The 13,901-nt window shown below is 45.9% G+C and overlaps 1 protein-coding gene across 1 annotated transcript in view; it reads left to right on the top strand.

Moving 5' to 3' along the window:
• MYO15B (myosin XVB) overlaps window positions 1-13,901 on the top strand; it is a 45,125-nt gene that overhangs the window by 19,574 nt on the left and 11,650 nt on the right. Inside the window, exons 27-45 of the mRNA XM_074889119.1 lie at window positions 1,220-1,277; window positions 2,836-2,966; window positions 3,075-3,170; window positions 4,979-5,214; window positions 5,299-5,477; window positions 5,623-5,695; window positions 6,138-6,341; window positions 6,449-6,528; window positions 6,718-6,815; window positions 6,991-7,078; window positions 8,446-8,556; window positions 8,726-8,820; window positions 9,422-9,649; window positions 10,119-10,221; window positions 10,572-10,718; window positions 11,017-11,206; window positions 11,339-11,426; window positions 11,974-12,178; window positions 13,538-13,791. Of these exons, the coding sequence (XP_074745220.1) occupies window positions 1,220-1,277; window positions 2,836-2,966; window positions 3,075-3,170; window positions 4,979-5,214; window positions 5,299-5,477; window positions 5,623-5,695; window positions 6,138-6,341; window positions 6,449-6,528; window positions 6,718-6,815; window positions 6,991-7,078; window positions 8,446-8,556; window positions 8,726-8,820; window positions 9,422-9,649; window positions 10,119-10,221; window positions 10,572-10,718; window positions 11,017-11,206; window positions 11,339-11,426; window positions 11,974-12,178; window positions 13,538-13,791 (2,664 nt within the window). The remainder of the gene's footprint in view (window positions 1-1,219; window positions 1,278-2,835; window positions 2,967-3,074; window positions 3,171-4,978; window positions 5,215-5,298; window positions 5,478-5,622; window positions 5,696-6,137; window positions 6,342-6,448; window positions 6,529-6,717; window positions 6,816-6,990; window positions 7,079-8,445; window positions 8,557-8,725; window positions 8,821-9,421; window positions 9,650-10,118; window positions 10,222-10,571; window positions 10,719-11,016; window positions 11,207-11,338; window positions 11,427-11,973; window positions 12,179-13,537; window positions 13,792-13,901) is intronic.

Below are 13,901 nucleotides of genomic sequence, written 5' to 3'. Positions count from 1 at the left end.
TAACAACATTCTATTGTGAAGGGTGGGAATGAGACAGTTCTGCACAAATATATTTATGGAAGGTGTTCTAGAGGAAGGGAGGTATTAAAGGCTTCATAACAAGTTTAACCTGTATCAACTACTATAAGTAACACTGCTAACTAATGTCATTATTTATACGTTTGTGAAGATGTGTGTGGCAAGGAAATCTGAATTGACATAATACACAATTTTGCACAGATTTGTCAGTAGCAATGGGAATACTTAGCGCTGGGTGCTCTTGCAATATCACCTGCTTCCTCAGGTGTGGATCCAGGACTGTGGAATTTCACAGTCCATTTCCTGAATACCCCACTGAAAAGCTAGACTTAAAGTCAAGAATCTTCTTATGACAAAAAGCAAACTGATCAAAAAAGCTGTGAATCTATCTTTAAGCATTGCTGAGAGTTTGTGGAGAGACATGACAGAACAGTATATTGGTGAGTAGAGGCTTTACTATGCAGAACTTAAAAAAAAACCAAAAAACAAACCCCAAAAGCTCAGGCTTTGTGCCTTTGGCTTGGTTTCATAGTGTCTTAACCTCAGTAGTCCTGTCTGAAATGCCCTCAACTAATGTTATATGCAGATACTGGTGTTGCATTGGCCTATTTGCTCCCTACCTTGCGTAAATGCATGCATCGTGCAAGGTGCAAAATAGTGAAAAATCAAGGCTCATTGGCCAGAGCCAGGTACAGATCTGAGCTTCCATAGGAACCTCCAAAACAGTGGCGTGTGTCAAAGATCAGAATCAGGTCTCTCTTTATTTATGCTGTAGCAGCCTTGGATACTGGAGAATAAAAATAAAAATAGCAGAAAAAGGAGCAGGAGGAAATGGCCCTTACCCTTCAACGGCAATCTCTTCTGTGCAATATGCCAAATTTGTTAGTAATGAGAGATGAGTCAAAGAAAGTCACCTTTCCTGTCACTTCCCCTTGTGGCAGTTGATTTTTTTTAAGAAATTACTTACTTTTGCCTCCTTTGCTGACCCATGTCATATACTTGTGTTAATATGATACTTCCCTATTTGTAATGTTTCTGAATGTTGCATAGGCAGAAATTACTGGGTTTGCTCAGATGCTCAGCCCTTGTTCTGGCCAGCTTTCCAGAGGCAGCTTTACCCAGCCTCAACAAACAGCTCCGGGTTTATATGTTGTTTCACTGCTGGTACCCCAGTGACTTGCCTTGCTCACTCTCTCCACAGGATGTGGGACTGCTGGAGATCCCTGCAGACCTTGCTGCCCTCCTGCAGGTAGCTGAAGGTGAGGAATTCTTCCTCCTTCCCTCTCTTTCCTGCACTGTTTTACTTTACCATTTATTTCCTTGTTTTCTAGCAGTGTAAGTATGTGCTTGTTCTATCTACTGTCTATCACCTGGGTTGTATTTGATTTATGATTATTGCAGTGTAAATATTATAAAGGCAAATGGTGTCATGTATATTGTTTCCCAACATGACAGGGCAGAAGAGGACTCGGGCCAGTGGGCAGAACACCAGATTCAAATTCAGTATCTTTGTTACCTTTTCAGCTCTTCTTTTAAACTGTGCGGATAGAACTGATGAGAGTGATGGTGCAAAACCTTTTGGTCAAAGCTATGTGACAGCAAACTGTTTAATGAACCCAAGTCTCTTGCAGAGCTGGATATCTGGGGTGTGAGAACTTAAAGCCATCTTTTGTCTACTCAAAACTCTTTAAGGAAATTGAAGGTGAAGAAGTCAAAACTACAATTTTGGCACTTTCAAATGAATGTTTTGGGGTTTTCATTAAAAATTACTTGTTCAAAAGTAATTCCTTATTTTAAAATAGAAGTAGGTAGAAACAATGTAAAAACTTCAGGATGTAACAGTGTAACAATTAAGGGAAATGTTTTGCTTGGGATGGAAAGTTTTTTGGTTTATTTTCAAATCGCCAAATTACCATTAACTGAAATAATTTCCCAAGTTGTTGACCTGACCTTGAGCTTGAAGTTGTTTTCAGTTTTTTCTGTAACTCTTTTTACAATGTATACATTTAAATTGAAATAGGTTGAAGCAGGATTTGCCTCTTTAGGTTGGTTTAGCATCTAACAAAATGACAGCTGTGTCTTGGGCCTTCTGTATAGTACAGGAAAAGATACAATCAGGCAGAACAGGCTTGTGAATTAGAGCAGACTGTGCTGGATTCCCAAATACTTCCTACTTCATGGCGTACCCCTCTAGGGACTATCAGCTAGTCTTGTGAGCAATGTCACTTAGAGGAGCTCAAGAGACAAACTGCCCTGAAACTGCTGAAAATGAAAGCTGACGGAATGTAAACAGGGAGAAGGAGGAGAGCATCAGGGGACACATTGGTTTGGAGATACAGGAATGTGCAAAAGCTGTGCTGCATTGAGAAATCTATTTGTTTAGGAAGATGTTTGCTCCTCTGTTATCAATGATAAATCCCTCATCCAGTGCCTCATCTTGAAGACCTCTCATTTACTTGTTGAGTGAACATGTGTCAGCAGTATCTCTGCATAGGCTCCGTGTTTCCTGCCTTGTAAACTCTGCCTAACAGAATTGAAACTCCAGGTGCTGACTGCCTCCTGGGTGTTACCCAGCGATAAGAGTCTGAAAGATCAGAAGTGTAAAAGCTCCCTCCTGAAGTGAGGTCTTGTGGTCTCAGGGAAGTGAGGATGTGCCTGTTTAGGGCAGCAGGGGCAGACTGGGTGTCCCTGGAGCCAGGGGGCTGGTACAGGTGCTCAGGCAAGGTTAGATGCATATTAGCCATGTGTTGCACTGTAAGTCGGATGTGTTCTGGCTGCCTTTCCAACTCTACAACACAAGACCTCTTTCTCTTGCAGGTCAATACCGAGCACAGGCCAATCAGATAACTGAGGCATTGCCTCCAGAAGTCAAGGTCAAAGATGACCTTTCCCTCCCACCTACCATCAACAGCTATCCTTTCTCCTCCTTCATTAAGTCACACTTCCAGGTGGGAACTCTTTTTGTATCTCTTTATTGCTTCCCCACTGGGGAGACACACTAGTTCTAGTAACACCAGGAACAAACACTATGTTTCTGTCCTTTTGTTTCTTTGTAGAAGACAGATTTCCCACCCCCTGGTCAGCCTCTGCAGCATCCCTTAACCCATCTGGAAGCTGAATACGAGGGAAGCGCGCTTGAGATCAACAAACTGGTAAGAGATGTTTTTCTTGACAAGAGCCTTATTAAAGAACAGGTGGGCATAAGACAGTGTTTTGATGCCTTTATACAACAAGATGCTGGTGGTGGCTACTGTTCTTACAATACACGGTGTGTTAGGACAGCAGAATAAATTGCTCCTTCTGAGCACTGGAGCAGTCTGGCCGAGATCATGTGCAGTCCCTTAGGGTTGCTGCGTTCTTGGTGAGGCATAGACCAGCCATAGACCAATGGGATCAAAGTGAATTGCCTGGTGGTGTAGCCTCCAAATTTGGCAGGACATATAGGAATTAGTCTGCTAGGCCTAGTTTCCCAATATTCCAGATTCAGTAGCAATGACAGTATAAGGGAGATCTGTCTTCTCAAGCAGTTACTCTTATCTGTCAGTCATAAAAAAGTTTAATTTAACCCAGATCTTTTCCATGATGTGGTTTATAGTAAATATATTGATTGTATGTCAGGCACACAGTTGTGTCAGTACACAACAGGGGACAGTGAACTGTGGTATAAAGGCTGGAAAAAGGCAGGGACTTTGTCATCAAGAAAACTACACCTGGAACCACACCCTAATTCTGTAGTGTTTGTGTGAGGGGGATGGTGTTATTTCATCTCTGTGGATGTGAAACATACATTTCTTCTTAAAAATGGTAATATTAACTCTCTGAAAATAGAATGAAACTTCAGATAATTTCTAAGTAAATCTGGCAATTCTTTTGAGAATTACATGTAATTAAAATAAGCCTCTTAGGAAAGGTAATACCAAAAATCAGTTGTTTTGTCCTAATGATCCCAACTATAGAAGAGCGTAAGATTCAATATAATCTTGTGAATAGGATTGTGCTTAAGCAGACTAATATTATTTTTCCTGAAGATCAATGATAATATTTCTCCATTGCTAATCAAAAACCAGACCAAATTATTTCTCTGGCAAAGGCCAAAGATTTGCTACATAGGGATTTGCTACAAAGAATTCCATGAGAACTAAACAACCACTATCTCCTGTTTTTCTTGGTGAATCTCTGACACGCTTAGTCCATTAACCATTTTAAGAAGTGTTGTTCTCCAAGGAAAAAAATATAGGCCATCACTCATAAATGTTCTTTCCAAAGCTGTCCATAGTACATTTTAGAAAAATTTCAATCTTATGACATATTGAAGTGTAGGGGCTGAAAAAAATGTTTCTGTACCAAAGGGTGAGAAATACAAACTACAAAAGCATCCAAGATGTTGATATGCATAGCCAAGAAGCTGAATCATTGCTAAGTGAGTTGGTTGAGACACCACATCTCATACTACTTGGTATAATATTAACTACACCGAAGTCTTCAACATTCAGTTGTTAGACAGCGTTTCCTCATGTCTGGTGCTCTGAGCTTTTCACAAAGATCAGCTAAGTATCAATTTCTTCTACATATTTTTACAGCTACGCAGCCTGTGGGCTCAGACACAGTAACAAATAGCCTATGGTAACTTGCTTGTGTATCTGAGCTCTGCCCAAAGAAGGGAAATATTTTGCCCAAGAACAAATTCTGAGTCAGAAGCATAACTAAGAAGAGACTGAAGTCGTCCTGACTTTTAGTCAGGATCCAATCTCTATGAACCCAGCCTTCCCAATTCCCCAGAAATTAGGTGGTACACAAAACCTGAGAATAGATCCCGATCTGAGTGTTGGCTACTCTTCTTAGGCTCACACACCCCCTGGTGCCTACAACCCAGGTTGTCATCTTAAAACACAGTTTGGAACAGAGGGTTACATCTAGAGCTCTCTCTTTTTTTTTTTTTCCCTCCTCTGGATGCTTCTAGATTTTGCGGTTCATTGGTGACAAGAATCTCCATGGCTGGCAGGAGGTACTTCTGGGCAACTACATTGCTGGGAGAGGTTTGAATAATGTGGCTCTGCGCAATGAAATCTTCAGTCAGGTGGTTGCCCAGACATGGAAAAACCCAGACATGGAGCACAGCCAGCGAGCTTGGGTCCTGATGGCAACTTTGCTGAGCTGCTTTGCGCCTTCACCAGCACTGGAGAAGCCGTTGCTGAAGTAAGGAGGAGAAAAGACCTAGCTACACCTTCATTAAGGTTAAGAGAAATGAGCAGTGTGCTAAATGCAGTTGCCTTTTCCTAGATTTGTGTCAGATCATGGCATGGAGGGCTACAATGCTGTTTGCCAGCGCAAGATCTTGACAGCAGCACAGTACACAGAGGTAGACTCTACATTCTCTCGGGCCTATCCTCCCACTCAACTGGAGTGGACAGCAAACCAGAGGAGAGGGAAGATGGTGCTGGATGTTCATACCTTTAATGGTAACTCGTGCTTCTGCCCTTCTGCTATCTTCTAGTCTTCTAGTGTGTAAGATTTTTCAGCTGGGCTCTGTGTCCTGCAGAATTTAGGTGTTGCTTTGGGTTCTCTTGGGGAGGCTGTGTGTACTGACTTTCTTTTCTGTGCTAGAGGAGAAGTTCTCAGCTGAGGTGGAGTCCTGGATGACTGGGGAGCAGTATGCAGGCTGGCTCCTGAGTGCAAGGTACTGCCAGAGGATGGGAGATCTGGGGGTGTGAAAGAGGCTGTCACTAGTTTTAGGGTTCAGACTGGTTGGGGCTGCAGGCTAGAATTTATATGGTCAGATGTGGAATAACCACTCCTTCCCCACCCCAGCTTGTGCTCTCTCCTTTGCCCTTCCATCTGTGTGCATAAACTGCAGGCCTCTTCAGGAACAGAGGAATCACTGGTGTGATCTGTCAGAGCAGATTCAGAGAAAAGATGATATAAAAAAGAACAAATCTTGAGTGATTCTAGGGTTTTTTTTTCCTGACCCTGGGCACTTAATTTTTGATTCGCACCCTGAATCTTAAGGACTTAAGCTAGGATAGACAAGGCAAGAAGAAACCGAATGCATTGGTTTTCTTTCTCTCCATTTTCTCTGTCTATCTGGACACCTTTTCTCTCCTTCCTTTCCCTGTTACCAGGGGCTGTGATAAGAAGTCTCGAGGGTGGTCTATCTCCATGTTTACTGGCAACACATGGCAGGACCTGCTAGGCTGTGACTTTGTGCTGGACCTCATCGGAGAAATGGAGGAGGCCAGCAACTTCAGCAGCCCCTCTCAGTCAGCTGAGTACCCCATCACTCCTGAAAGGGACAGAAGCTTCCTCCAATACTCTGACCTGGATTCGTAAGTCACCTAATACTCCTGCCCCACCATTCGTGGCCCTGTCGCCCAGTGGCTTGTCTTTCTCTCAGCACTCTGTACTGTCCTCATCTCATTTTCCTCTTCAACAGGATCCCTCCTGCTCCAGAAATCCGGGCCCCTACCTTCCCACCACCTAGCCTGCCTCCAGAATTCAATGATCTCCATCCAGGTAAGCCCTTGCCCAGGACTGTGGATGGCACTGGGAAGGGCCACATGGGCCCCAGGCAGTGAATCAAAGCAGAGGGGGAGACAGGTGATTCTCCTCGATGTAGGGCAAGGAAGGGCTCCACTCCAAAACATGACTGTCTAATGCTCCTTACCTGCCTTGCCTTGTCTCCATACTTCTCTCTGCTCTTAGATCCAAGATTCAGAGATGACCTGAGGACGCCTGTAGGCTTGGATCACTATGTGGATGATCTCTTCAGCACTGTGCTGCATCAAGGCTCCAGAGTATCAGTAAGTCCCTTTATGTTCCTTCTTACTTTCTCTCTGTAGCTGTCCTCTCCCTGTGATTCTCTCAAGCATACCTCTGCCTATTCACTCTGCCTCTGCTCAGCTCAGCTATGCCTTTGGATGGCTCTGCCTCTGTGGAATCTATCTGAGCTGACATAACTGTTGTTTCTTGATGCAGGATATGGAGAACAGGGAATTTCTGAATGGACGCATGAAAGGAGGTGGGAAGATTGGACCCACACAGAGAGGAATCTTTCCTTCTACAGGTCTGTAAGGGGATGGGGGCAGCTGGGAACACCTGTGGGGTTACATAAGCTTCAGTGAGCGCAAGTCAGGGAGTCCCTTAAATGCTAATTATTGCATGGGTCAGCTGATTCATGAAGAGCATTGGTCTTTAGCGTAGGTCATCAGAAGTTGCGCTCCTCGCCCCTGGGTGCTGGGAGACAGATGCTTTGGGGAAGCTTGTTCTGCTTTTAATTTCTCTCTCGAGTTGGTCTTGAGGTCAAGGTAACAGGTACCTTGCTTCTGACCCAGGCCATCTCTTCCCTAGGCCAATGCTCATAAGTCCTGTATTCAGCTTCTATTCACCTTGTGCTTTCACAAAATAATTGCTGCCTTTCTCAGGGAAGGGTTTTAATCTTTCTTATTGCTTCCTTACAGACTTTCCCATCATCTCTAGCTATTCCTTGGGTTAGTAAGTCTGAACCCTACAGAGGCTCTGGTTTGTGTGTTTGGTTTCTTTTCCTCCTTTCTGTGGAGCTAAGACTCAGGCATTTTCAGTAGGGTGGAGTCAAACACCAATATATTAGTGACACTGAGAAATCTGCCTGCGTAGGAACACACCCAGCTGTGTCAGAAAGGCGGGGAATGTCCTGTTCAGATCATAACTGAGACTGGAACTATTTTTGGCTATTGTAGAGATTCTGGGGCATGACAAGCCCTATCACTCATGTGGCTGCTTAGATCAGTGAGGAATGTGAAGATTTCTCCATGGCATCCCTGAGCTGTTCTCACTGGCGAGGACATCATGATTCAGTAGACCTGTGCTGTGTGTTGGCTCACTCCTAGCTGAGACTGATCTCCATGCCCTTACTCTATTGGCTTTACCTTCAGTGGGATTTCTGTTTTGTGGCCTCATGTGGGACTTGACTGCTGAGAGCAGAGGAATTCCTTTCTCCCCACAGTTCCTTCACATGATACAAAATGCCACCCAGGCCAGGGCTCATTGTTCATTCACTCTTGCTACCAGCTGCAGAGACAGATATGGATGTGGCAGTCCCAGAGATTTTTGCCCATCCCTCAAGAGAAACCTTTCTCTGTAATCATACACAGGCAGGAGTTATTTATATGTTTAGTCATGAAGAATGGTGGTGTCCTAAGCTAGACTGCAGAAGCAGGGTCTGCATATTGCTATCGTAGTGTGGCAGGTCACATATTTCTCTTTGGTTTCCTTTTTCCACCTGAGTTTTGCTGTGTCCTGCTGTGTGTGACGAGATAAACTAATCACATGTCCCTGTGGTTGGTGCATGTGGAGAGAGCCAGAAGTACCCAGCCTATGCGATGTGCTCTGTGGGACCGATCAGGGCCTTCTCATCTGCGATTCCCCAAAAGCACTGTGTGTATGGTCTTCTAGGCTTCTCTGGAATGACTCAAGCACCAGTTTACCAGCCCATGCCTTCGATGATGGGGATGCCAGCAGCCATGCCTATGATGCCGGCAGCTGGTGGGATTGCCCCTGTGCCAGGTAGTAACACAGTGTTCCAGTAACTCCACAGGGGAAGAGGATGGGAGGGTGGGTGTCATCATGGAGCCTCTGCATTTGAGTCTCAGTGAACACTCAGCTCTGGGCTGATGCTCAGGCACTGTGGGGAATGATTGCCTGTGGGTTTTGCACACATGTGTGTCTTCCACAGCCATGGTTATGCCCCAGCCTGTGGTTCCAGCTGTAGATCCCAATCAGTTAGCAGCACAACAGCAAGCCTTTATCAACCAGCAAGCCATGCTCATGGTGAGTGGAAGGGACTGGCTGGGAGGGCCCCAGGAACTGGGGAAGAACAATGCACTGGTATATGTGCTTAGAAGAGGTTAGCTATGTTCCCATCTTGCCTTAGACCTGCTCTGTAACACTCTGTGCTTCTGTGCTGGGTGTTAGCTATATAAAGTTGGCATTATTTAAGACTGCAAAACTGGGAACCCCCTTTTTGCTCCTTTGTGTACACGGGGACACTGAGGCACCATAGGTGAGTGAAGTAGCAGGGACAAGAGCAGGACCTGAGAAGCCTCAGCTGTAATTCCCATGTGTTTTTAAGCTGGGATTTGCTACAGGTGCAGATTGGCCATGTTCTGCTTTCTGTACAAAGTCTTGTGAGTGCATGGAGGCCCCAGGCTACCTCACTCGTAGCTGAGTCTTTGGGGTGTTGTTGGGAGCTCTGCATACTTGGCTAGGTGAGAGCTGACTCCCTGGGCATGCCTTGTCTATAACACTGGGAAACTTGCAGTGGACTGTGTAGATGTTCTGTGATTACCAGCGAAAGAATGGGACAGCCTGACTGGTGGCTGGTGGTTTTGTGTAGCCTAGAGCTCACAGACATTGCAATTCCTTCCTGCAGGCCCAGCAGATGACCCTTCAAGCCATGAGCATTTCCCAGCAACAGCAGCAGCGGCAACAGTCTCTTGCAAACTCAAGGCCAAGAGTCTCAAGCCCACCACGAGCCCAAGCCCCTGCTCCAGTGTCAACCCCAGTCCCAGCCACTTCCCCAAAACCCAAGAAGCATCCCAGCAGCCAGAATGCTGCACCACCAAAGGCTCCAGAACCGCCAGCTAAGGCAGAAGAACCGGTATGAAAAACACACAGCGGTGGCGAATTTGGTTTGAATTTCATGATTTGTGTTTGCTCTGCTTCCCTCACAGTGTGGCAGTGGTTTGGCAGAGAGCTGTGACTACCTATGATACTGAGGCCTTTCAAACTCTGCTTGATGAGTCTTTAAGACACAGGATCAAACCTTGGTGGCATTAGCTCTGTGGAGGTTTGGCTACAGAGTTGGCTGATCTAAATTTTTCCATTGGAAAATTCATCACTCTGAGTTCTTTATCTTCCAGCAAGCTGTCTTGGGCCTCTAACATACTCCTCCTTCTCTGGACTCGGTTGATGATTCCTTGGGTCAGAGACAGATCTCTTGGGACACTCCCAGATGGGGAGAAGTTCTAAATCAGAACTTGACGAGGGAAGATCACCTCTGAACTTAAGGGCACTATGGAGGTATCTGCTGGCTAGTGCTAACTAACCATGTCGTGAATTGCTTGCAGGTTTATGACTACACAGAAGACCAGTTCTCCGACAGTGATGATGATGATGATGACTATCCTCGGGAAACTTTCCAGCAGAAGAGAGAATATTTTCAGAAGATGGGTGGGTATCTACCACTTTGGGAATTTCACTCATCATAAAACTTTGTTCTGCAGCCTCCTTGGCATAACAAGGTGTTCTTGTCTCCCTGTCTGGAACCCAGCTGATCCCAGCAGAAGCTGCTGGTGCTGTGTGTAGCAGGAATTTTGGGTGCCCGCTCAGCTGGCTACAATTCAGATTGTGAGATGTTGTATTGCCAGTTTTCTAGAAATCTTTGGGCTTGTGACTCCCACACCTTCCTTTGCCTCTAGAAAGCATAGGCTTCTGCTGACTGATACAAGGGTGGGAACTATGCCATTAGTAGTAGGTTTTGGCTGTGGGTTTCACTAGCTCAGGTCCCCCTTTCTACACAGGAAAGCAACATATCCGAGTGAAGAAAGTCAGGCCTCCTTCCAAAACCTGGACCCCTCCAGCAAATCCCCAGCCAAAGCAGGAGGAGGAGAAGGAAGAGGAGCAGGAGAAGATGAAAGAAGAGAAGCCTAGCCCTAAAACAGAGGCAGGTAAGATGCTGTGCAGTGAACACCCAGGCAGGCTGACAGGCAGGAACTTTCCAGGAGCATCAGACCAGGATATAGCCAGAGGAGGAAAGGATCTGGCTCTTCTGGGAGTCTGCATGAGGGGAGGGGAGGGGAGGGGAGGGTGAAAGGCCTGAGCTTTGGGAAGTGGGATCACAAAGCAAGGCAATGGAAGACCATGGCCAGTCAGCCTAGGGGTGAAAGACAGGGAGCTTCAAATGAGATAAAGGGATTTCTCTTGTGTCTTTGCTGGTCTGTTGGTTAAAGCTGTCATCCCAAATAGCTCCTGCTTCCCCTTTGCCACCTCTTGAGCCAAAACCAAAAAAGCAGACACCAAAAGTGAAGAAGGAGCCACCTGTAGTGAAGCCTTCAGGCCCCAAGACACGTCCTGAACCCAGCCGGGAGATCCGCAACATCATCAAAATGTACCAGAGCAGGCCAGCCCCTGAGCCCCAGCCTATCGAGCCTGTCAGGTGAGAGCGTGGGATCCAGCCAGCTGGGCAGGAAGATGAGTGGGACTATATCCCAGCACTGCCACATGGCTCCACTGTGGCCACAACCCCTCTGCAGCCCCTGTAACTGTGTTCCCCATTTCCTTGCAGAAGAGTGTCCAAGCCATTTTTGAAGAAGAATGACCCCAAAAATGAGGCTCTGGCCAAGCTGGGAATGATGAACCTCCCATCTCCCAAATCAGTGAGTTCTTTGCTCCCCAGTCACCTTAAAAGCTCAGCAAAGAGGGCCTGTATAACCAGTCCCTAACAGGTTGGGAGCTACCTGGTAGTGCAGTAGCAGCCAGGTGATTTCTTGTTGGGTTACTAGATAGCTGTGAGCTCATACCATGGTGCTGCCCATCCTAGACTAGGTTGCAGTCTGTAAAGTCTGAGGTCCTGAAGAAAAGGCTCTGGAGCAGCAATTCCTGTTGTGGTATGTTTAAGGCTGATCTGGAAGCAAGCAACTCATGTTCCCCATATTTGGCACCAAGTCTTGGCCCATTAATGTATTTTTCTTTCCTTCCCAATTGGAGGCTTCATTCTCAAATACTTGGTTCTCTGCACCTGGGTTTGGTTGATCTTCATCTGTTTAGATCATGTGTTGATTTAAAGTTCCTGATATCCCTGTTCATACAGATCTTGCTTCCAGAGTTGGACTGCTGCTCTAGGGATGATTTATAACAGCGGTGTCAGGACAGAGCACAGTAATGCAGAGAATGACTGGGTCAAATGGTTTTGCTGTCTTGCAGCCAACTCCCCTGCCACAAGAGAAGACACCTCCACCTCTCAAGCCCAAGCCAGGCTCAGCTTCCAGCTCTATCAAGGAGAAGCAGTTGCCTCTCCTGTCCATATTCAGCCCAGAGGGTACCCCACCTTCTGCTCCCCCTCCTCCCCCACCATTGCCTTCGCCTCTCCTGCCTGGGAGCCCAGGCTGGCAGGAATCCACTGGGAAGGGTGAGTGCTGACTTCACCCAAGGAGGATTTGGTAGTGGGGGGTGAGGAGGGGACAGGGTCGAAATCAGCCCAGTGGCCTAGGAGTGTCACAGCACACGTTCTGTCATCGGCCAGCTGGCCAAAGTCTGAGTGGGCTGTGTGAAATCAGAGAGACTGTCGTAGTTCCAGTCTGGCCCAGTGATCAGCATGGTACTTCCCAGCTCTAGCTCTTCCCTTTCTTCCCAGTGCAGCGCAGGATGTCAGGCACAAATGATGAAGGAGGGGCTGGGTCTATCTGAAAAATGCAGCTAAAACCAGAAAGGACCTTTGGGCTACAGCTTTATCAAGGTCCCGTCCACAATATGTTTTATTGTTTACCTGAAACGTAATTACTTTATCAAAGCTGCAATTCAATGGATGAACTTTAGACCAGGGAGGAATGGGAAGCCAGGTGTTTTACCTTCTAGAGCCTCTGAAGGGTCCTTAGAGAGAAGCTGAGGAATGAGGGAATGTTTCTTAGAGGGAGAATGAGAGCCTGGGAGACCTTGGGACATTGGCTGCATAAAGAGTGTGTGGATGTTGTCCACCTAAAAAATGGCATAGCTAATGCTTCTCAGCAGTAGTTTGGAAGTGTTATTCAGTCTTAGGTTTTACTTCTGAATTTCCATAATTCATTTTATACTTTGCTGCTATTTTGGATATGTACTAAAGTATTTCAAGCTGTTTAAAACACTCATCAGCATCACATTTTATAACATGCAAGGAACAGTCAGCCAAACACATTACTGAAGGACTCCATCCTGCAGCAACTTCCCTGGTATAAAAGAATTGCCCTGTTTTACTCCCCCTCTCTTTTAAAAAATGTTTCTTTAGAAGCCCTGTGAAAGTAAATCAAAGTAACTGGATTAGCCTGAAAAATCCCTATGTGCTTTTGAATAGAGATATAGAAACAGCTGAACTGTGGGATCTACTATATTTCTTGTCTACAAACTCTGAAGTTTTGAAAGTTGGGAGTGCTTAAATGAAGACATTCCTACCTCATAAAGCAATGCCTTTCAACCGTTGCCTTCAAACTGAGCCTGTCTTTAATAGATCTCCTGCAGAGAGAAAACCCAGTGAAAGTACTGGGTGCCTTGTACCAGAACCTTGCAGTCTATTTGTAGCAGCCTTTTTATAATGAAATAAAGTGAAACTTGCATCTTCAACCTTAAGCACAGGGGTAGTATTTTGCCTGGGATGCTGTGTGCTCCTTATCTCTGGAGTGTTTCTATTCTGGGCACTGAACTTTGTGGCTAATACAGCAAGTACAAAAGCTATCAGAAATGCAGGTACTCACATGATGACTGTTTTGTGCATGCATTGACATTAGCTGATCACTGACCTTCAGGAGGGTTCCTGACAGTAATCTTCAGTCAGGCATGTGGCACTGTCCCCTTTCCCTTGGTAGCAATCCAGCAGGTGGGAAGGTGACCCTGCAGTCAGCAAAGCCCATCTTCACTGCTCTTTCTCCTCGCACAGACTCTGCTGTAACAGTAGCAGACGATGAGGGTATCAAGACCCAGCTGTACAAGCTCACTACCAGTGTCAGCTTTTCCTATGCCAACCCTGCCTGGAAAATCTTTCTGCGCAAAGAGGTACAGTTCATTAGCTGAGGGCTGGCTATGGGGGGAGGGAACTGGCCCTGCATTTGGTTAAAATCACTCTTTGTGATAAGACACCCAGTGTGATATAAGAGCACAAAGAT

This window comes from Strix uralensis, chromosome 19 (assembly GCF_047716275.1).
Source record: "Strix uralensis isolate ZFMK-TIS-50842 chromosome 19, bStrUra1, whole genome shotgun sequence".
Taxonomy (NCBI): Eukaryota; Metazoa; Chordata; class Aves; order Strigiformes; family Strigidae; genus Strix; species Strix uralensis.
The sequence above is the reverse complement of the archived record's forward strand: the minus strand, read 5'-3'. Positions and strand labels throughout refer to the sequence as shown.